This window comes from Hippocampus zosterae, chromosome 8 (assembly GCF_025434085.1).
Source record: "Hippocampus zosterae strain Florida chromosome 8, ASM2543408v3, whole genome shotgun sequence".
NCBI lineage: Eukaryota > Metazoa > Chordata > Actinopteri > Syngnathiformes > Syngnathidae > Hippocampus > Hippocampus zosterae.
In genome coordinates this window covers 12,113,937-12,135,599 of record NC_067458.1, presented here as the reverse complement: position 1 = coordinate 12,135,599, position 21,663 = coordinate 12,113,937, and the positions used below count along the sequence as shown (strand labels likewise).

General features: G+C 41.2%; 2 protein-coding genes across 3 annotated transcripts in view; one reads left to right on the top strand and one right to left on the bottom strand.

Moving 5' to 3' along the window:
- Nucleotides 1-21,663, bottom strand: part of LOC127606306 (arf-GAP with coiled-coil, ANK repeat and PH domain-containing protein 2-like) — a 395,843-nt gene that overhangs the window by 49,450 nt on the left and 324,730 nt on the right. The window lies entirely within an intron of this gene.
- Nucleotides 2,022-21,663, top strand: part of rnf13 (ring finger protein 13) — a 31,805-nt gene continuing 12,163 nt past the window's right edge. Inside the window, exons 1-5 of the mRNA XM_052074614.1 lie at nucleotides 2,022-2,220; nucleotides 5,418-5,614; nucleotides 5,744-5,824; nucleotides 9,980-10,102; nucleotides 21,566-21,653. Of these exons, the coding sequence (XP_051930574.1) occupies nucleotides 5,501-5,614; nucleotides 5,744-5,824; nucleotides 9,980-10,102; nucleotides 21,566-21,653 (406 nt within the window). The 5' untranslated portion in view covers nucleotides 2,022-2,220; nucleotides 5,418-5,500. The remainder of the gene's footprint in view (nucleotides 2,221-5,417; nucleotides 5,615-5,743; nucleotides 5,825-9,979; nucleotides 10,103-21,565; nucleotides 21,654-21,663) is intronic.

The following is a 21,663-nucleotide window of genomic DNA, read 5'->3' as shown; positions in this document are numbered from 1 at the left end:
TCTCTTAGATTATACCTCCTTGGCGTTTATGCAGTTATGTCGGTTAGCAACCTCTACTGGTAAAAAATTGATGTAACAGTTTATAGAAAATAACTTCCACAGTGTTCTGACCTACTTGAACACAATTATAAACTATAATTTTTTCGGCTAGAGGTGGAATTTTGATAACATCGTGTGAGTGATAGTGATGCCAGCCTTGAACAATAAAATATGGTGTTTCAAGATGAGTGGTTTCTCACCTGAAACAACATAAATTGCAGATTACTGTGTGTGCATGCGTGTGTGTGCGTGCGTGTGTGGCAAGGTTACCAGTGATAAAAACTACATTAATATAAGCTACCATAAAAATAAAAAAACAACAACAAAAAAACCTCTTTGGTGTAAACATGTAAAATCACTACAGTGACTTTTTATGTCACAAATACTGTAGATTGAGGGCGCAAAAGGAACCTCTAATTCCTTTCTGTGTCATTGACTGAAAGTGGAACGATTGCCCGTTAGTTTACTGCACACCCACATCAGAGTTGCCTCACTTCTGCTTAAGTCTGAATACCTTTTCGAGGCCTTTTATGGTGCTGCCGTTCCTCATGCCCATGTCACACAGAGCCCAACAATCTTTGGAGTGCTGCACCACCACAGCTCAGTTCCAGGTATTGGTACTTGTCTTTGGAAAAGACTCCTAACAGAAGTGATCATAAAAATTATTTCTCACCATAAAATAAATCATATACTGTACGGTGCTTTTGGAATTGCATCACAGCTTTAGCAATAAAAACATGAATACACACACACACACACAAAACTGATGGTGGTTTACTGAGAGATTTTTCTCATGCAAAATATGTCTTGGCCCAATAAAGGTTGAAAAATTCTGAGTGCAATTTCAATCCAAAAGATGCACAAATGTAATTTTGTAATGCAGTGGCAGGCTATGCCATTGGGATCACAGTCTTCAGTGGGGACTTACCCTAACCCGCAACGAGCATATTTTTATTCTAGAAACCATCCATTCTATGTAAAATAATTTTACATAGAATTGATGATCGGTAAAAAAATAAAAAATAAATTATTTACCGAGTGGCTTTCAATGTTATTTAAAATAACATAACTTTCAATGTTATTTAAAATAAATAAAGGATATCTTATTATTAAAATAACATTGAAAGTCACGGAATGGAAATAATATGATGCAAAGAATACAGAGAATAATTTTGTTTACATATTTATGGAAATAAAATAACATAAATTAAGTTTGTTAGTCTCTGAATGTTTAGGCCAGCAGAGAAGGCCTTGCTGGCCCTGAGGGTCCGCCACTCGTAAAATGCGGTATAACAGCATACAATCGTTCTATGTACATCATCTGGAGCAGTTCAGAATGACTATTTTAAGTCATAAGATTACAAAACATACAACGTTTGAAGATGTAATACAGTATATGTAATGTATAATCATAAATAAAAATTATTTTTGATAGTTGAACTTGGTTGGAACAAGTTTACTATGACCAACCATTCATAGGACGGGAGTTGCTTGTTATTTTGAGCCAGCAGGCTGGCCCTATGAAGCGAATTTGAAATAATTTCATTCAAGAAACAGTCCCATTGTTAATATAGTTTAATACGTGGGACAGGACAACTGATTCTGAAGGCCAAGAAGATTAGATTGACATGATAGTACAAAAACACTGAAATTTTGTTATTTTTATTTTCTAAAGTCTTATTCTTAACATTTATATTGGAAGCCGTGTCGAGAAATGTTAAGAAATAAAGATAAAAGACTATTTGGGATGCGTTAATAATTCATTTCATGGAATAAACCTGTAAATCAGCGTGCAAATGTTGCTCAATGTTTCTGTGATATTGTTGAGGACAAGAAAGAAAGGCTTGGCAGCCCTCGAGGACGTACACGCGGCTCAACGAGTTGTTTTGGAGCCGTCACGTGTGAAGTGTTTACGTCTGCAATCATTTCCGGAAAGAAACACGACTGACAGTTACTTTACCCAATCAGGGGCCAGACGTCTGAGTACGCGAGTGGCGGAAGTTTGTACGCTCACATGAATCACCAACATAGCGGACCGGAGCGGATTAGCCTTGTCCCAAGCGTTCGAACGGCATGACGAGCATCCACGATCGATGTCGTTGCACTCACTCCTTCACATGACTTAAATGTCCCTGCGTGGAGCTTCAATTAGATAAGAAAAAGCACCGCGGAGAAATCGAGGTAAATGCCTGCTAACGCGCATTAGCACGTTCCTAGCTCCTGGTATTATCTGGTTTACACTGCTTGTCATTCCTCATTTACAGATGTGTAATCGTTTTGCTCGTGGGCCTCAGATTTGTTTGTCATCTTCACCTCATAATATTTAAGGTTGTGATTTGGTCTGTTTGTACGTCTTGTCATCTTCAACAAATCACAGTTTGATTATTTCAAGTCACTTGATTTTTAGTCATCTGCTCGCAGCAATCATGTGCACCGTATCTTTCGCTTCCCTTTCATTTTACTTTGAAATAGGTGTGCAGTGTCTCACTAACATTCATTCTTTAATGACAGTGAGGATGGTGCCTATACATTGCTTTCTGCATTACCTGTTTGCAATAATATAGTCTGTTTGGTAGTTTAGATATCGTGTCCTACTATAATCGATTTGAGATAGTTGGGCATCGTTGTGATGATGGATTATCAGAGAGCTGCGCCACAAGGCCTCAGAATAAAATGTCAGTTAGTTCCCCGCCTCCATATGAATTTAGTTTTCAATTTTTATGTTTTTCTTAGATTAAGAAAATGATAATGACATTCTTTAAAACAAGTAAGAATGACATTCTTTAAAACAAGTTCTGTTAATGAGAAGCATGCATTGAAAATCCAATGATCAAACAATTCAAATATTTGTTGTTCCTTTACAGTTATGACATTTTTTGTCACATGCATGTAACCATGTATGCATCCCAAACACACTAAAATTTGAACTAATTCATTCCTAATTTCCCATTTGCATGGCTTGTCAGATTCATGTGCCTGTTGTGGAAGAATGATGCTGCACCCCATTCAGCTCACTCATGCTTTTTTTCTCATAGAATTCAGGTGTGGCCAAAGTGGCCTCAACAAAATATATTATTAAAGTGGCAGGTGAGCATTACAGCAGGAATATTTAATGGAAACAAGTTTTTATTTCTGTCATTTGTGATTTTCTTTTTATGCGGTATGGATTTTATTTCCCCAAAAACATCTGATGAAAGTTTTTCCAAGTTATTATTCGCATAAATATTATAATTAATTAAACAGAATGGGGGCATTTATAGGATAAGGATGGAATGTTTTTATGAACATTAGGTAACAAAGCCTCACTTTCCTTGAATGTGGTATACAGTTGAACTTCAGTGCTTGGTCAGTAGCCACAGAGCGCACTGGGTGGAGTTGCTGTGGTTTATTAACATGATCTAAAATTAACCATGTGCCGTGCCTGTGGAGTGTGACACACTCGGCCAAGGGCATTGCTTGCTCTTGGTACTGTATACTTACAGGCATGTGTAATTGTAGAAACTTTAAAAGCGCTATGACAAGGAAGCACATCCTCATATTAGGAAAGAGCGGCAGGTGGATTCTTGCACAACCATGAATTTAACTGGTTTATAACATATTCAGTACAGTGATCATGCCACTGTCACAAATCATGAATCACCCTATGACCCCTGCTAACAAAAGAAATCGCTTATGTCGAATGTATATAAGCCACTGCTCACCTCAGCCACTTCTAATACGGCATGTTGAACGCAAGCATGGCTTTGCTATGCGTTACTGTGGTGTCCAGGGTGTTGAGAGGAGGCAGGCGGCTTCTTGTGCACAAGTGGAATCGGCAGCCCAGAGTGAAAAATGTGAGCACCAGTAGGCAAGGTACACCCTGAACTGATTGCCAGCCAATCGCAGGGCACATAAACAACCATTCACACTCACAATCACACTAAGGGAACATTTGGAACATTCAGTCAACCCACCATGCATGCTTTTGGAATGTGGGACTCAACCGGAGTACCTGGAGAAAATCCACGCAGGCATGGGAAGAACATGCAAATTCCACACAGGAAGACTCAATCTAACAACCTCTGCACTGTGAGACAGATGTGCTAACCAGTCTCTCTATTATTATTATTAGAAGTAATAGTCGGCGTAGTATTATTATTATTGTTATCTTTGTTACTATTGTCTGCTGAATATATATATATATATATATACACACACACACACACACACACACACACACACACACACACACACACTGGTGCCAGCAGAATCTCCTCCAGATCAACCCTAGGAAAACTAAGGAGTTGGTTGTGGATTTCTGCAGGAAAAAGTCCTCACCAGCACCGATGAACATCCAGGGTATGGACATAGAGAGGGTGACCTCCTACAAGTACCTTGGTGTTCTTCTGAACGACAAACTGGACTGGTCTACAAACACGGACACCCTGATTAGGAAAGGACAGAGCCGACTCTTCCTACTCAGGAAACAGGTCTTTTGGGGTTCAGGGGTCACTCCTTAAGGCGTTCTATAACTCGGTGGTGGCCTCGGCCATCCATTATGGCATTGTCTGCTGATCAGGCAGCATCTCAGCCCGGGACAGAAAGAGACTGGAGCGACTGGTCAGGAAGGCCAGTTCTGTCCTGGGTTGCTCCCTTGACACTCTGGAGGAGGTGGGCAACAGAAGGATGCTAACTAAGCTAAAAGCTATGATGGCCAGTCCCTCCCATGCCGTCCAGCCCGCCCTGACAGCACTTGGTAGCTCCTTCAGCCAGAGACTGTTACACCCGCGCTGCAAGAAGGAGAGATACCAACGCTCGTTCCTACCGACTGCTGTCAGGCTGATGAATAAAAAATAACAATCATAGTAATAATAATAATTAAATGATGTGAAGGAAAAATGTAAATAGTACTGCGATTGATCCATTTTGTGTTCATATTGCATTTAATTGAAAGATGTTTGTTGTTTTTTTCTCTTTCTTCTTTCTACATACATTCTTGCTGCTGGAGGCTGTAAATTTCCCCAGTGTGGGACGAATAAAGGATATCTTATCTTATCTTATATATATGAATACATGAATGAGTTGTTTAACTGTACTTTCTGTCATTCAGTGTAATAAGATTTAATTGTCCTTTCACTATGTCACATGGTGTAGATGAGCAAAAATGCATGATTTGTAGTAAATAGCTTTTTTAAAAGTAAAATTTGATCATTTCCCGCAGAATATTACCTACCACACATGAGTTGAGATGATAGTCTTTGCCCTCATTTTCTTGTATGCACAATTGATGATTAACCAATTCTCTCACACCTGAAAAAAAATTACGCGACTGATTGCCAGTTATCCTGCCCCTGTGTAGTCCTTACTTTTATTTTAAAAAGGTTTGCTTTTTTTCCTAGTGGCAAGATCAACACGCTGTCTCACAGTGCGTTGTTTGAGTGAGCGGTGCGGCAGCAGCTGAGCATTGCAACGGGATGCGAAGATGCTGCTGTCCCTGGGAATGCTGATGCTGTCGGCCACGCAGATCTACACCATCTTCACCGTCCAGCTCTTTGCTTTTCTCCACCTGCTGCCTGTGGAAGCCGACATCACAGCTGTGAGTAACTCAATGCGAAAGCCTCCCGTAAGACTGCAGTTAGTGAGATTTGTCCACAGCCTTTTTGTAATAATACCATATGTATCTCAAGTCAGTGTCCTAAGTAAGACATTTTTAACCTTCTTTCAGTACTCATTTGAGAACAAAACTAAGACCTTTGATGACCTCTCGTCAAGGTTTGGATACCGACTACCTAGCGATGGATTGAAGGTGAGTCTCAAAGGTCTATTCTTACGCATCCAACTATATATACTGTATATATATAATAAGATTCTCGAACAAAATAATTGATGCATTAAAAAAAATCTACCCCATGGCCAACATTATACCATCATAAGATCTTTTTTTTTTACTTCTATAGCATCCGTCAGAAGTCAAAAAGGTTAACCCCTTTATAGGCTGTGAAATACATGCCAAAGCAACAACTGGTTTTATATTCCTTCAAAGAAAAAAAACATTTTTTTGCACCATTTTTACTTTTTTTGAAATAGAAACATGCCTGCAGCGATTCCATTCGCATCATAAGACTGAGGATTCCCCTCAGGGCAACAGGCGGCCAAACAAAGCCTTCTCTGTTTTCACTTGCACAACTGCTGCTGTGTATACTTGCCACACGTTTCCAAAACGGCAACACGAGTTTCAAGCCACGGAACGCAATGCTCTGCTTTGTGGCATCTGATTATTTTTTAAACTTAGTGCTGGGGATCAAATAATGAAAAACGAGTTGCAACACTAACTTTGTCTTCCAAAAATTAGTGATAGAGGTTTTGCCGTGGACAGCAATTATAAGCAGAAAGCTTGTGAATCACTGTGTTCCATTGAATTATTATTTTTTAATTCTCGAGTCAGAGGTTGTCATTCCGAATCTCCCTGTGCTGCATGTCTTTATCCCTTGAACTGTTTTTCTCCCACATAACAAATAACATAATGGTAGGATATTTGAAGACTTTAACCCATTTAATCCCTCTGGTCACATTTGTGAAGGACAACAATGATTTAATTTACAGGGCTCTAAAATATTTTAGGGCTACCAATGACACCTGATTTTGACTTTTGAATGTCTGGGAAAAGTTTGGGATTAAATGGGTTAAACTGGCCATCGGTGTGACAGTGAGTGGTTCTTTATTTGTATGTACCCGGTGATTGACAGAATAACACTACCTGAACCGGTAAGGTCAGTTGGGATATGCTCCAGCTCATCTATGACCTTGAACATGTGTGCGCACTTGGGCTCAGGCGCTTTTTATGTTGTTGTTTTTTAAATGGCGAAATGGGTCAGATCATTTATAGATTACGTAAATTTAAAAAAAAAGTTTTTTTCAGCTGCCGCCAGGGCTTTCCATGGTAACAATAACAAATGCATATTGCTGACTCAGCTGTGGCCTAATTATACATCAAAACCACCGGGAAAAGTCCCCATGCTTGTTCCTGTTCAGTCGTTTAGCAACCAGCACCCAAGATGGGTACGTTTGTGCTGGGCCACCATGCCTGTCCCGTCCTGCAGCCCACCGCGGGGTTGGGCACTTTGAAAAGAAAGTGCAACGTCTAAGCGACTTAACATGAGTGTGTAGTACGTCCACATGAGCGCTTTGTTTCACGCTTCAGCCTCTTTTATACAGAGACCTCACATCAGAGCCGCATCAGAGCTGCAGCAGAACACCCTTCTCTAAGAGGGACTACACGTTTTATACACAACCCTGCAAAAGAGCAGTATTACTGTTGATTGTGTGATTTTTACACACCAAGCCGGCATCGCTGGCGCGATTACAGTTTCTATAGCGTCAGTTTCTAGCGTGAAGTGTCACAAATACAACAATGGCGGGAGAAGTGAGTGTCAAGGTACTTGTCCGAGCAGTTGTTGTTGTTGTTGTTTTCATTGTTGTTTTCAACTTTTCAAACTCCACTTCAACTGCTGTACTTCAAATTCCTCATTTTATAGGTCGTTACAATGTCTACCCGTTGCTGGCTTCACTCTATAGTTTTTTTCCCCCTTTTTACACATGCAAAACTGGGCTTCCTTATAGACAATAAAAATCATTTCATTTATGCAGGTGGCTCTTCGTACATTTCACTATTAAGGTGGCTCATGCTGATGTCGAACCCATGCATTTGATGTTTTTTTTAAAAATCGTTTTTTAGAAAAAAAACTATAGACCATTAGACAATATTCAACAAAAATACTGTAAATCTGCACTTGCTTCACAGAACAATGACGAATAGACATCATTCCTGAACAACAGCTCGTTTATATTTTAAATTACTTTGTAGATATTCTGCACAACATTGCACAGTGATATTCTACAGTAATATTTAACAGTGAAAAACTTCAAATTAGGATGTTTTCATTGATTTTTGTGACAATTTCTGACTCCTGAACTAACTCCAGTTTCTCCTTTAGGAGAGATATTAGCAAAGTTTGATGTATAGCATGCAAAGGCCTACCATTTGTCGCGACTACGGCAGTCAGATTCTGAATGAAAAAAACTATTTAAGAAATGCTGATTTATCACTTTAACGTTTCTGTTCTCAGATGTACCCAAAATGTCTCATGGTTTGTGTGAAAGTGGTGTACTTACGCAAAAAAAAAAAAGCCACATGCGAGTTCACCCCCCACAGTGTCTCGCTTTTTTTTCCCCATAATGCACCAAGGCTCCACTCTCACTCTGTCATATCCTTGCAACATCCTGTGTTTCCTTATTTGGCCAACAGAAAACCCTTCAGCACGATCCCTTTTCCACCTCCTATAGAGCCTTATTTGGCCTACAGAGGGCGGTCTTGCCACGGTTTCCACAGTCAGTAGGGCAATAAGGCAGGAGCACAGTGACGTCATGAAGCGCAAGCCAAGGAGAAAGGGGTGATGGTAAAAAAAAAAACGGAATGGGTGGCCAGGGTGTTTGGTAATTACACACATCCTGTGCTTGATTTTTAAGATGAAAAACTAACTTGCTTTTGGTAAATTGTTGTGTAGATCGTGTGTGAGTGTGCGTGCGCACGTGAGTGTCTGCTCATGCCTGTCTGTGTGTGCGTGCGCCCGTGTGTGTGTGTGGGTGAGAGAGAGAGAGAGATTGTTTTTTAGCGTCATCTTGAAGGGTGCTTGACTTCTCCACACTTCCTGTTGAAACAGCAATTGACACTTACACACTTATGCACACACTCCTGTTCCTTATACAGTGCGTGCACACACACACACATATACATATGTATATGTATATGTATATGTAATGTGTGTGTGTGTGTGTGTGTGTTTTAAAATCACTACTGATTTAAAGTAGTGATTTTAAAAAACAGTTTTTAAAAATCATATATATATATGTGTGTGTGAGTGTTTTTAAATCACTACTGATTTAAACACACACACACACCACATATATGCGTGTGTGTGTGTGCGTGGGTGTGTGTGTGTGTGTGTGTGTGTGTGTGTGTGTGTGTGTGTGTGTGTGTGTGTGTAAAATCACCCCCATAATTGTTTCTTTGGTCTGTTTTCGCTCCGCTTCCATTTTCACCTCATCACTCTGTTAGCTTCTGTCTTTCTCTGTCTCTGTGTGGTTGTGTCTCTGTTTCTCTCTCTCTCTGTCTCTCTCGCTCTCTGGCCATCACTTACGAGACACTTCACGGTCTGTTGGAAAAAAAACTTGGACGTGGAGTCCTAGAGCTTTACCAGAGAGGCCACCAGTCAATCATAGGGAACCTGCAGACAAGCAACCTTTCACTCTCGATGCACACTGATGGAAAATTTGGAGTCTTCAGTGAATCTAACGCAGTGGTCACCAACATGGTGCCCGCGGGCACCAGGTAGCCCGTGAAGACCACTTGAGTAGCCCGCCAGTGCCTGGACATTGTGATTTGCTAGTAGAAATTATGATTTAAAAATGCAAACATTGGCAGTACTGTGAGACATTTCAAAACACGATCAAAGTCTGACAATTTAAATCATCAAGTATTAAAAATAACACATCCTCATATTATTGAAGGTATTTTGGACAAATATGTTATTTCAGACGTGTATCAATTTGGTAGGCCTTCACACAATCGGTACACATGAAGTTGCTCTCACCCTCAAAAATGTTGGTGACACCTGATCTAACGTGTGTTTTTCTAATGGGGGAGGAAGCCGTAGTTCCACAAGCCAGCCCACACAAGCAGATTTGAACTCAGAATCTCTCACCTGCATGACAGAAACGCTAACCATCTAACCCACCGTACCAGCCACCCTGACCTACACCCAGATTAAAACCATTTGCAATGAAGTAAAACATACTTATCAGGGTCCTTGTGACTAGCTGTCTGTTGCAATATATTCATGATAATGTATAACCCATTTTTGATGTGATGATGTCACAAATATTAATTATGTCATTCCCACAGGGCTTCCTGATTGATGCCCGACCAGCAAATGCATGCCAGCCCATCGGCCCCCCGCCCAGGGACAACTTGACGGGTGCCTTCGTTGTCCTTATCAAACGCTTTGACTGCAACTTTGATATTAAGGTTTGCCCTTTGTCACTGCTTGGACAGGATATGCCTGTGTGAAATACAGTGGTACCTTGACTTATAAGTAGCTGCTGGATAATATGGAGAGTGTGGAAGGGGTGTTCTGCATAATAAATGTTCTTAAAATGACATTACATAGATTTTACCTTTTTTTTCTTATCAAACCCACATTCAGATATACAGAGTTTAAACTTACAGTAAATATATTATATTTGTGTTTAGAATTGCCCCACTGAAAATATTTCTAGACAAGAAAAATAGTTTGTCGGTATGTACAATGTGAACTAAACAAATAAAAACGTATTTTTATTATTTGATTTAAAAAAAAACTTATTTCAGGTTCCTGGAATTAAACAGGAAAAAAAATACAGCTGAAAATGAAAACTTTGCTCCTCAAATGAAATCATTGGCTCGCAAAACTACAAAAAAAATCACAAAATAGAGCTTTGCACTTCGCAACAGACCTTGGAGATACACTTCCAACAGACGAATAAAACACACTCATCGCACTTCATAAAACCATTTTATTTATCTTTTATTCTAATTGTGTACATTATACTGTAGTGCTATATTTTGCATTATTGGGGGAAAGCTGATTAAACGTGAGTGAAATGAGTTTGGAGCTGAGAGCAATTTAAACCCGTAAGTCAAGATACCACAACCCAATACATATGTTTCTATATATTTAACCAGTTTATTTTCTTACTGAAAAACAAAGGCGTACTGTATGTGGTTAAAAAAAGTTATTTCAGCAGCCGTGATGTTCCTCTTGTCAGTATTTAGTGTTTGAGGTTTAGCTTGTCTGAAACGATAGCACGGAAACAGGAAGTGGGCCCTTCTCTCAAACCGACATACTCCATATGCGCCTCTGCCATTCGTTACTTTGCTCATGACTGTCTTGACTTTTGCAATAGCTGGCAACTGAACAACTTCAAATTCTTTTTATTTGTATTAATTCAGAAAATGACAAGGAATAGAATGAATTTGATCAAATAAATACATTTTGAAAATGTTAACCTTTTAAAACAATTGAACGCAAAATATTTCTCACTTTTCAACACTACTGATAGTTTGTTGTTTCTGATAAAAACTTTGTTGTTTTCGCAAAGTTATCATGATAACACATTATAATGTAATATACCGGTATATCTAATATAATGTATAACATAGGAAGCTACTACGTTCGTCCGCCAAGGCTAAACCAATTTAAAAAAGTGAAAACAAGTCATTGAGGTGTGTATTTGGGTTTTTATCCATCAACGTGTTAGTTTGCAGCCTATTTCCTGGAGGACGGGGAACAGACAATTCTGTGGGATGGACGGTGCTATCGATGCCACGGTGACTCGTAGTCCAGGAATAAATGATGACGATCTGCACCCTAATTCATATACACAGAAAAAATACTTATGTGGCCCACCCAAGCCCCTTTTGACACAGAGTTGAGGTTATCTAGGTAAGTTAGTGTCATTTTTACATGACAGTCGTCAATTTTCCAAAATACATGATGTCTCCTTGGTTGCAGTCTTTTCCTTGTTTTGTCTTCATCATGCTCTGTTAAAAGTGATCAACGAGGTACATGTGATGTAAAAGGAGTGGGAGAAAGGAAAAGCACTGGAAGAGGATGTGTGAATAAGTGTTGCGAGATGAGCAAAGCATGCTGGATCTTGGCAGCCTCTCCTCCTCGCCTATTTGAGCTTCACCAATCCTCTCATTCATTCATTCATTCATTCAGATTGTTCTTAGTTTTTTGTTGTTGTTTATTTTTAACACTTGGTTGCTCGGTACATTGGTTAAAGTCGAGCCTGTTTTCCCGTTTTACTCTTTTCGTCTTTTGTGACTGAACCAGCCATACCGCCGTATAAGGTCTTACTGCAGTACGTACGCACACACACAGACAACATTTATTGTTGTAAACCATTTATTCAAGGCCGGGCCACCCCCACCCTCACCACAATAGTTATGCACACACAACACACACACACGCAGGAATTTGAGAGTCGGGTTTTTGTCAAAATGGCCTCGCATTCCTAAAATCTTTAGATGACTGAGACACAGACACACTGGTTGGAGTGTAAACCAGATTCCATCTCACAAATCGGATTTGCGTTGACACACACACACGCCTTGATGGTTGCCGTTTACACTCCTCGCCCTTTTAGTCAGATTAGTGCTTTTGGCTCTATTTATTGTCTGTTCTTGGATGAAGCAAAGCACTACATGGATCACGGACTTCTCTCCAGTAGATTTTTTTCCTGTAGTTGGTATTTTATGCTGTCCTATTCAGTATACTTAAAATGAGTTGTGTCTTGTTGGCCTTGTACACACAGATTAATCATATGCCATTTGGGTGTGATCCAGATGTGCTTCTCCTGTTGCATGCACGAATGGCCTTAAGGGGGCAGTGTGGTGTACATATGCAAATACAGATTTGCAGAAAAGAACAAGAGAAGACAGTAGTGTTAGAGTTTCAATACTGCAGATTTTTTCACTGAGAGGAAAGACATTGTGTCTCTAAATACAGTTATATTTCATCTTTCTGTATACAGTATGTTGCCGCGCTGTTTGCGGTCGAATATTTGTTTTTCAGAGGTTTGCACTGCGACAGCAATGCTATTTGTTAGCCCGCTTGTGGCGTTCTTGTGTGTGAGCACCTTGCAGAGACAAAGCTGTTTTTTTGTAAGATGAAGTATGTATTTGGATTAATCTACGTGTGTATTTCTCTATTCTTGTATGTTTAGTTTTACAGTAAACTTTAATTGGAATGCCTGCCAATAAACCATTTGAAGCAAGCACACATGGACTCTTTTTGAAAAACTGCTTGCTATGTGGCAAACGACACACTGCAGGCTCTCGAGGACGACAGTACAGCATAGTACTTATAAGAGGAACTTGTACTGGGTGTGGTAGTATCGAAGTGTTTTTTGGGGGGGGTGGGGGGTGAGCAAGAGCAGCTATCATTGACCTTGGTGTGCCTGCACTGTACGAGCTAACAGTGCAATCCATGTACATCACGATATCTATTTTGTCCCACTTCTATTGCGCTTATGTTTGTATGCATGTGTCAGCATTCAATATTGCCACCCCCATGTTATTTCCACAGAACCTCTGCCCGAATACATTAGCTGTTAGCATCCAATGACTCTACATTATAATGGATCTGTTGCTGTAATGGACAACAAAAGAGACTTGTGTCCTCTTAACCTTTGAAGTGTGAGCACTTCCACGGCGCGCGCGCGCGCGTGTGTGTGTGTGTGTGTGTGTGTGTGTGCGTGTGTGTGTGTGTGTGTGTGTGTGTGTGTGTGTGTGTGCGTGTGTGTGTGTGAGAGAGAGGGAAAGAGATGGCATTCCTCCTGATTCTTTTTAGAAAAACAAATCCCCAGAGGAAAGGGGGTTGCACTTCCTCTAGCCAGATTTTTTTAAATGTATTTTGGGGAGTTGGGGCGGCACATGACATCAGTGACCTCTATGCAGGAGAGGGGAGGTTGAACAGGAAACTGGAAACCCCAACGCCTGCCCCCTTCTCATCGCGTCCTTTCTCGCTTCTTTCATTGTCAGAGTTGACTGTTCCCCTTGCATGCTCTTTCAAGTCTATACACATTGAGACATAATGTTCTAGTTATGCAACATGCACAGCCGAGGCCAAATATTTTGACACACAAATTTGCTGGCATTGGACTGACAAACAAGCCAGATTTGAACATTTTTCTTGCCTCACAATCAAAGTCAGCAAATGTCAGATATCTCTTTCACCTTAAGAAAAATGTTGAAAGCCTGCAATCGTAAATGTTAAAACTGGTCAGTCTTGGTACTGGTACTGACATTTTTATGGGCATGGTGTGCTGTGTTGTCTTAAATCCACACTGTGTCGGAGCTGTCAGAATTCACGTTTTCTTTTTCTTTCATTGGCAAAATCAGTATGTGTACTCCACTTTCACCTCTAATAGTATCTGGCCCGCAGACCTGAGGCATTGGGCAGGTGTGTAGAGGCGGAGGAGCTGAGAGAGGTAAAGTGGGGTCAGGTCATTTAAAGATTTGAAAACAAATAATAGGATCTTTAAAAAAAATCTAAACTGTACAGGGAGAAAGTGAGGGAATGCCAGAGTAGTAGTTATGTGCTCCCTCTTACGAGTACCAGTGAAGAGGTGAGCAGCAGCATTTTGGACCAACTGGAAATGCTTCATGGAGGATTGGCCTGCTCCAAAGTAAAGTGCATCATAGTAATCCAGCCGGGATGTGACGAAGGCATGCATTACTCTTTCAAAGTGCTCTTGAGAAAGGAGAGGCTTTACTCTAGCCAGCTGCCTAAAATGAAAGAACCTGGATTTAATGTCGGCTGTTCTAATTTAAAACCACTGTCCAGTTCAAGACCCAAGTTTGAGACTGTCGGCTTAAAATAAGGAGCCTGGGGGTCAAGTACACAACATGGGATGTACAAATGCCATCACTTATGTCTTCTTTTGATTGAAATTCAAGAAATGTTGTGCCATCCAGGTCTTGATTTCCTCCAGACAGAATAAAAGTGGCCTCAATGATTAACAATCGATCAATGGTTAACATAGGAAGTAAAATGAATGATTTCAAGTACTGCCAAACTTCCAAGGTGTTTATAACTCAGTGATCAGAACAGTGTGATCTCCAGGCATAGAATCATTTTTAATGATACAATGTTCAATGAGTGTAAAAATGAGTTGAACTGTTGTAATGTTAATAGTTAATACAATGAAAGACACTCTTATGGTGGAGCTCTCTCTCCTTGACTGTCGTCTTTGCTTCCCCTTAAAGGGGCCGCACCCAGCGAAATAATGATCTTACAAATCATACAGATCACAGCATTGCTCTTTATTCAGGAAAACAGATTTTTTAATTAAATGAAATGATATAGTGATCTCGAGCTCCAGCAAGTTTTAACACGTCAGTCCGTCCATTGAAAGGATGTCTGCAGGGCAACAAAAAAAATGCTTCCGCATATCTTTGCTTTGGGAGTGGCAGTGTTACTTCCTCTTCGGTTCTTTATCGTCAGATCAAACATTTGAGACGCTTTGGCTGACTAAGGTGTGGCTTGGCTACAGGGCCAATTTGTGAGTTTGTGAGTAGAAACCATTCGAATCTGCTTTTAGCAACCAAAGTTAACCGTTTGTCATCTCGCCCTTGTTTATTTATTTATTGTTGTTTTGTTTTTTTGCAACAGTAAACCTCATCTTAGTGTGTGCACTGGTAGGAAGGCAAATTCTGTTTGTGCTACACTGACATGCACAGCCCTGGAGCTATGCACAATAACAAACACACACATACAGACCTCGCTTTTATGAACGCGATGATCTGGCTTCCTGCACGCGCTCACTCAGTCTCATAACTTGACTAAGTATGACTACGGCTGACTGGATGAGTGACTCGTGGATGTTTGTGGGTGCTGATTCTCCAAGTTGTGGCAATAAACAGCACCGTCTGCCCCCATGGGTTTGCGGGTGCGCGTGCACACACGCACATACATATGTATTGCCAAACACACATGGCCTTATTTGAGTACTTACTGTATATGAGAACACATACAAGTCGTATGTATATTTTTTCCCGAAATATCAATTTTCACAGAATGTGTTCTCTTAGATTATGACATGCAGTCAAATCATGTCCTTTGGTATAACAGCATACGCTGCTGAACCGATAAAAATGATTCTGCATTTTTCGTCAATGTCACCCCGAGGCGTAAGATTGACATTTCTGTGCATTCTTGAAGCAGCAAGACCTCCTTAAATGTGGTTAAGATATATATAGGGCATGGATTCTAAGTTGGAGCCAAGCATGCCAAATGTTTTGCACATGCGTGTTGGAGAATCCAACGACGGCGCTGACAATGATGTGTCGTGCCAAATCTGATAAGCGAAATGATCTCTTTCAACACCCAATACGATAATGGATATGATCGATTTTCTCCATTAACACGGTGGTGCCAGCCACATTAAAATGTGTTGCAGATCTCTGCGGTTCCACGGCAATCAAAATAATCAGGTCCCACGGAGTAAAATAACTTTGCAGCTGTACAGCATTATCATTGAACTGGACTCCTCCCTGCAGTTTACAGGTTTATTGAACCCTTTATCTAATCAGTCGCCTGGACCTTGAAGCTACAAACCTGAGCAAATTCCTCTGAAACTCAAAAGAAAAGGCGGAGAATGGGGGTTGGGTACTTAGGAAGAAGACAAGGGAGGCAAAGAATAAAGGTAGGAGGGTTGTAACATCCGAATAGTGGCTGGGCACACCTAAGGAGATCATAAGAAAAGGTAATAGAATGTAATAAATGCATACAAACATTTTGGGGGGGGCGGGGCGGGGTAATGTGCAGAAGCCAATTTTGTCAAAACGGTCTGAACACACTGAGCTGCAAAATTATTATAAAAATGTTTTACCGGGAACACAACGAAACATGAAAGCATGTAGCTTGTCATCAATGAGGGTCAAATATCAAGATATCAGGATCAAAATATTTGAGTGGCAAAATGTCAAAATGTCGCTGATGGTGTAGCGATACACACGCCTGACTTGTGAGTGGGCAGCATGGGATCAGTTCCCATTCTGTGACGGTGTGGATGTTGTGGTTGTGAGTGGTTGTTTGTCTCGATATGTGCCCTGCGACTGACTGGCGACTAGTTCAGGTTGTAGTCTGCCTTCCGCCTCAAGTCAGCTGGGAAAGGCTCCAGCAAACCCTCCGCAACCCTGTTCAGGATAAGCAATGTTAAAAATGGATGGACTGATGATGACAAGTCACAAAGTCATCATTGCTTTTAAGCAGGAACAGATACATACTTGAGTTAATCCGACTTGATAGACTGTAATTGAAGTATGCATTCACACGGTACACCAGGGGTGTCAAACTCATTTCACATTGTGGGCCACATACGGACTCGGTAGATGTCAAGTGGGCCGAACCATCAACATGATACCATACTGTGCTATGAATCACCAAAAGCTCATCTCTTTCCTTTGTTTTGGTCTCAAGAAGCATTGATTGGCGCTTTCATATCATTTGTTTTGGTCTCAAGAAGCATTGATTGGCGCTTTCATTGCGTTTCCTGTGTTGGGTCTATCTCGGTGACAGACTGAGACTGCTGTTTTCTTCCCCGATCAAAACAATGTCTTCTACTGTGACAAAACAGTGTGCCCCCTAGCGGATAATTCAGGAATTGCATTTGATCTAAAATACTCATTCTGTGTCTTTAATGCATTTTTTTTACCACTTTTAAATTATCCCGCGGGCCAGATCGAACTTCCTTGGGGGCCGGTTCTGGCCCGCGGGCCGTATGTTTGACACCACTGTTGTACGCTGTAATCACTAGTTTGTAATCAAACTGTCGTCATCGTTACGATGCTTGTGATGACTTCAAACCAGATCATTTGGTCAGCAATTCCAAAAGTCAAAGTGGCGGGGGTCATTTTCATTTTTCGCGCTACATCTGATCCAAATGACAGGAAAAAAAAGAACCAATTTGCGTCGACCTTAATCAGAAAAATGGCAGCGTAACTCACTACTAAAAGAGAACAGATGTGACCAACTTGCCAACCTCATCTTCAACTTACTAAAAGCTCGCATGTCCCTATATGACCGGTGTCAGAATTTGGTGCACGTTGCCGGCAATAAGTCAAATTTATTTACAGTGAGGGTTGTATAAGACAGTACAATTGTAGGAAAGGAACCATAGGTTTATGCCGATTTGTACGAGTAGAGCAGCTGGAGCATCGTGGTGTAAATATAATACACAAGGGCGAAGCACAGAAAATGAGCTGAGAGAATGTGAGCGGAATGAGGATATGGGAGGGATTTTGATCCTATGGCAGAACAAAATAGGGCATGAAGCAACGTGCTCTAGCTGCTGTGCTGCATCAGGGAGGAGATCATGTTGAGAGGAGGAATCTGCCGTTATCATTGACACACACAGACACACAGGCATGCGTACTGAGCTGATGTGACAATGATCGCTGATGCCATCGGTGGTCTATTTCTACACAGGTGTTGCTTTAGAAGAGTGGAAAAGGCAGTTACTCTGCAAGATGCTGTATTTTCTTGCGCATTTTACCGTCAGCTTTTTTTTTGGTCTTTATGGTATCCATATGGTAAATCCACCATGGGTCCATGTTGTCCAGTTGTGTTTGTACACAACCGCATGGTACAAAAGGAAATATTCTCACAATAAATGAGTTGGATTTTCTTGAAAAAGTTATCACTAAAGCTACTTAAATCATCAATCAAAAAATACACTTTAAAAAATGAATTCAATAAAGTGCATGACTGAATATTTCAGAAACTGGCAAAATAGATTTTAAGTGCTCCAAACCTTTGTGCCGCCGTACCCCCACCCCAAAAAAGTTGGGAACACCAGTGAAAAAAATGGTTAGAACCCTGGACCAAAAAAAAGTAAATGATTTAAAATATAACTCTTTGGATGTGGCCAAAGAAAAAAAAATAAGAACATGAATCATTTTGGACACGTTAGATGTTTCAATGTCCTCTTCCACTTTATACTTTTATTGTGTTGAACTAAGATGTGGATCTCATTCTTGGTAAAACATTTCCACACATTTATATATAGGCCGTCGTGTGCCAGGTGTTACTCAGTGTATTTCATACATTAATAACAGCTGCCGCTGTTGTGAAAGCGCTATATAAATCAGCATGTATTGTATTGTATTGTATTGTATTGTACTGTATTAATGGTGACTGTAGACACCTAATTTTAACCCTTTGATGCACAATTTATGATAACCTACAGTACATGTGGATTTTTAGAGATTTAGGGCGGGGATTCACCCATGTGGGAGTAACTTTTGAATATCTGTTCACTGAGGTGACCGCCATAGCAGAAAGTGTTAACCCAGCCTGCTGCAATCAGACTGAGTTCAGTGAAAATTTATCTTTTTTTTTTTGTCAATTGGCTTTCTCCATGCAATGTTTTGGTTCATTGAAAACAAAAACATGGCAATTCGCTTTCGTCTTACATACAATGTCACTCTCAGTTTGTCTGTAATGCAAAGGAGATGGACGAAGAATGGCATAAGGCCTGAATGTAGCAATGAATAACTGCTTGGGAAACTGGCCATTCTGTCAAACCCTACAAGCTACGTCTTAAGTGTATTTGACAATGTTTAGAAATGTAGAAGAATTTCATGTCTTCCCAGCTCGAGGGTTCCTGCAAACAAATTGTGTGGTAGCTTGATAAAAAAACAATATGCAGCTCCTATACGATAGTCTGCAAATCGAAGAGCAGCAATGCAGAAATGCGACACAGCGTTGACAGTCCCACAGGCGCATTTTTTTCCCTCTTTGTGAACTTCCTCTTCTCTTTTACTTATCCTCTCACTACTGTTCTCCTTTTTTGAGCCCTCCCCCCTTTCAGTCTCAGGCATGTATCATATGTCCATACCTCTGCAGAGGCCGAATTCCTCTTTGCACAGAGTGCACAAATGGGGTTGTTGTAATCCAGTGACCGATACAAGACAGTATGTTGTGCAAATGAACATTCTCTGTCACTGTTTTGGTCGAAGCGAATCGAATCTTGACACGGTCTATCAATTGACATACTGCTGAGGGCGCTGGCGTCAGCTCTCCTTATCAAAACGCTCAGACGCACACACACACACTCACATCCAGTATTGTGCACGTGTCCCTCGTCCAGACAGCGTGCACAGTGGCCATTGATGCATTCAAACAATACGCACACATATGCAGTCACACTCACCCGACTGCTGTACACACCGCTTCACATATGCGCGCACGCTCAGAGAATTGCGATGACATGGCTCAGACAAAAGACAGGACTGTTCTGCCTAAGCGTCCAACCGTGTCTTTGTGCACGCACACACACAGTTGGCGCGTCACAGGTCTAAATGCATTGTCTTGCATCACAGCAGAGGATTTTTACATCGAGACTACAGTTGACTTGTTACTGTTCTTTTTTTTAAAGCTATTTTTTGGTGCTGATTTTCAGTACAAAGTGAATGAGTGAATTGTGGGAAATGATAATACAATACAGTACAAGAATCAAAGGACAGTTCTTCGGCCAATGAAGATACTTGTTTAAGAATATCCATCCATTTTTTCAGATCCGCTTTAGTTCAATCAGCCTGCCATGCATGTTTTTGGAATGTGGGAAGAAACCGGAGTACCCGGAGAAAACCCACACAGGCCCGGGGAGCACATGCAAACTCCACACAGGAAGGGCGGAGCCAGGATCGAACCCATGATCACTGTGTGGTCGACACGCTAACCACTGGAGGACCGGGCCGCCCGTGTTTGAGAATATTCATTCATTCATTCATCTTCCAAGCCGCTTGTTCCTCATTAGGGTCGCGGGGGGTGCTGGAGCCTATCCCAGCTGTCTTCGGGCAGTAGGCGGGGGACACCCTGAATCAGTTGCCAGCCAATCGCAGGGCACACAGAAACAAACAACCATTCGCACTCACACTCACACCTAGGGACAATTTAGAGTGTTCAATCAGCCTGCCACGCATGTTTTTGGAATGTGAGAGGAAACCGGAGCACCCGGAGAAAACCCACGCAGGCCCGGGGAGAACATGCAAACTCCACACAGGGAGGCCGGAGCTGGAATCGAACCCGGTACCTTTGCACTGTGAAGCCGACGTGCTAACCAGTGGACTACCGTTTACAGTCCTGAAGAAAACAGCCTCCCTCACTTAGTCAATGCAGGACCACAAATAATTCCAAGAATAGTTTGTGACATCCTATTTCCTTCTCAACATCTGCCGTCAGCGGCCCGCTACCACAATAGCTGAACAGGATGCCGTCGCTTCTGTTCCGAATCGGAGCCTCACAGATGGAAACGATCGTCATGACAGTGTGATTCATACAGCTTCCTGCACGTTCATGACACAGCAAACGTCGCCACCACTGGGAGGACCACCAAGCAACCTTTTTAAAATACAGTACACATTTTTAACCACACGACCCACTGCGGGCATTCTGTCAACAACTTTATACAGCCATTGTGTATAGAAAGTATTGGGACACGCGGGAGAACGTTATTGTTCAGCAGTTTTGTCAATTATTCCGGAAGACTCTAATAAGAGGAAATACTCATATACTACTGTCTAAAATACTTGGAATGTAATATGCAGTTTCCCCAAAGTATTTCTTTTCTGTGCGATCAAAGCCAATGGAATTGTTTTAAGCTTTACTGCACATGTTGAAGCCATCAACTATGGGTTTTCTTTAGTGAATATCTCCTGGGGGTTTCAGAGGGACAAGTATGGGCAAGTTGAGTGTTCATTTCATCGGAGGGAATGCTCTGGGCTTTGCGTGTGTATGAACCAAGCATGTTGTTTCTTGAACAGACTCTTGAGTAATGGGCTGCCTGCACCACGATAGTCTTGCATAAGTGCCAAATGGCGTTCTACATATTGATCAGGCAACATGCTTTACGTTAACAGGCAAATGTTTTCTTCTCCCAGGTCCTCAATGCACAGAAAGCTGGGTACAAGGCGGCCATTGTTCACAATGTGGACTCCAATGACTTGATCAGCATGGGCTCCAATGATCGTAAGTTTAC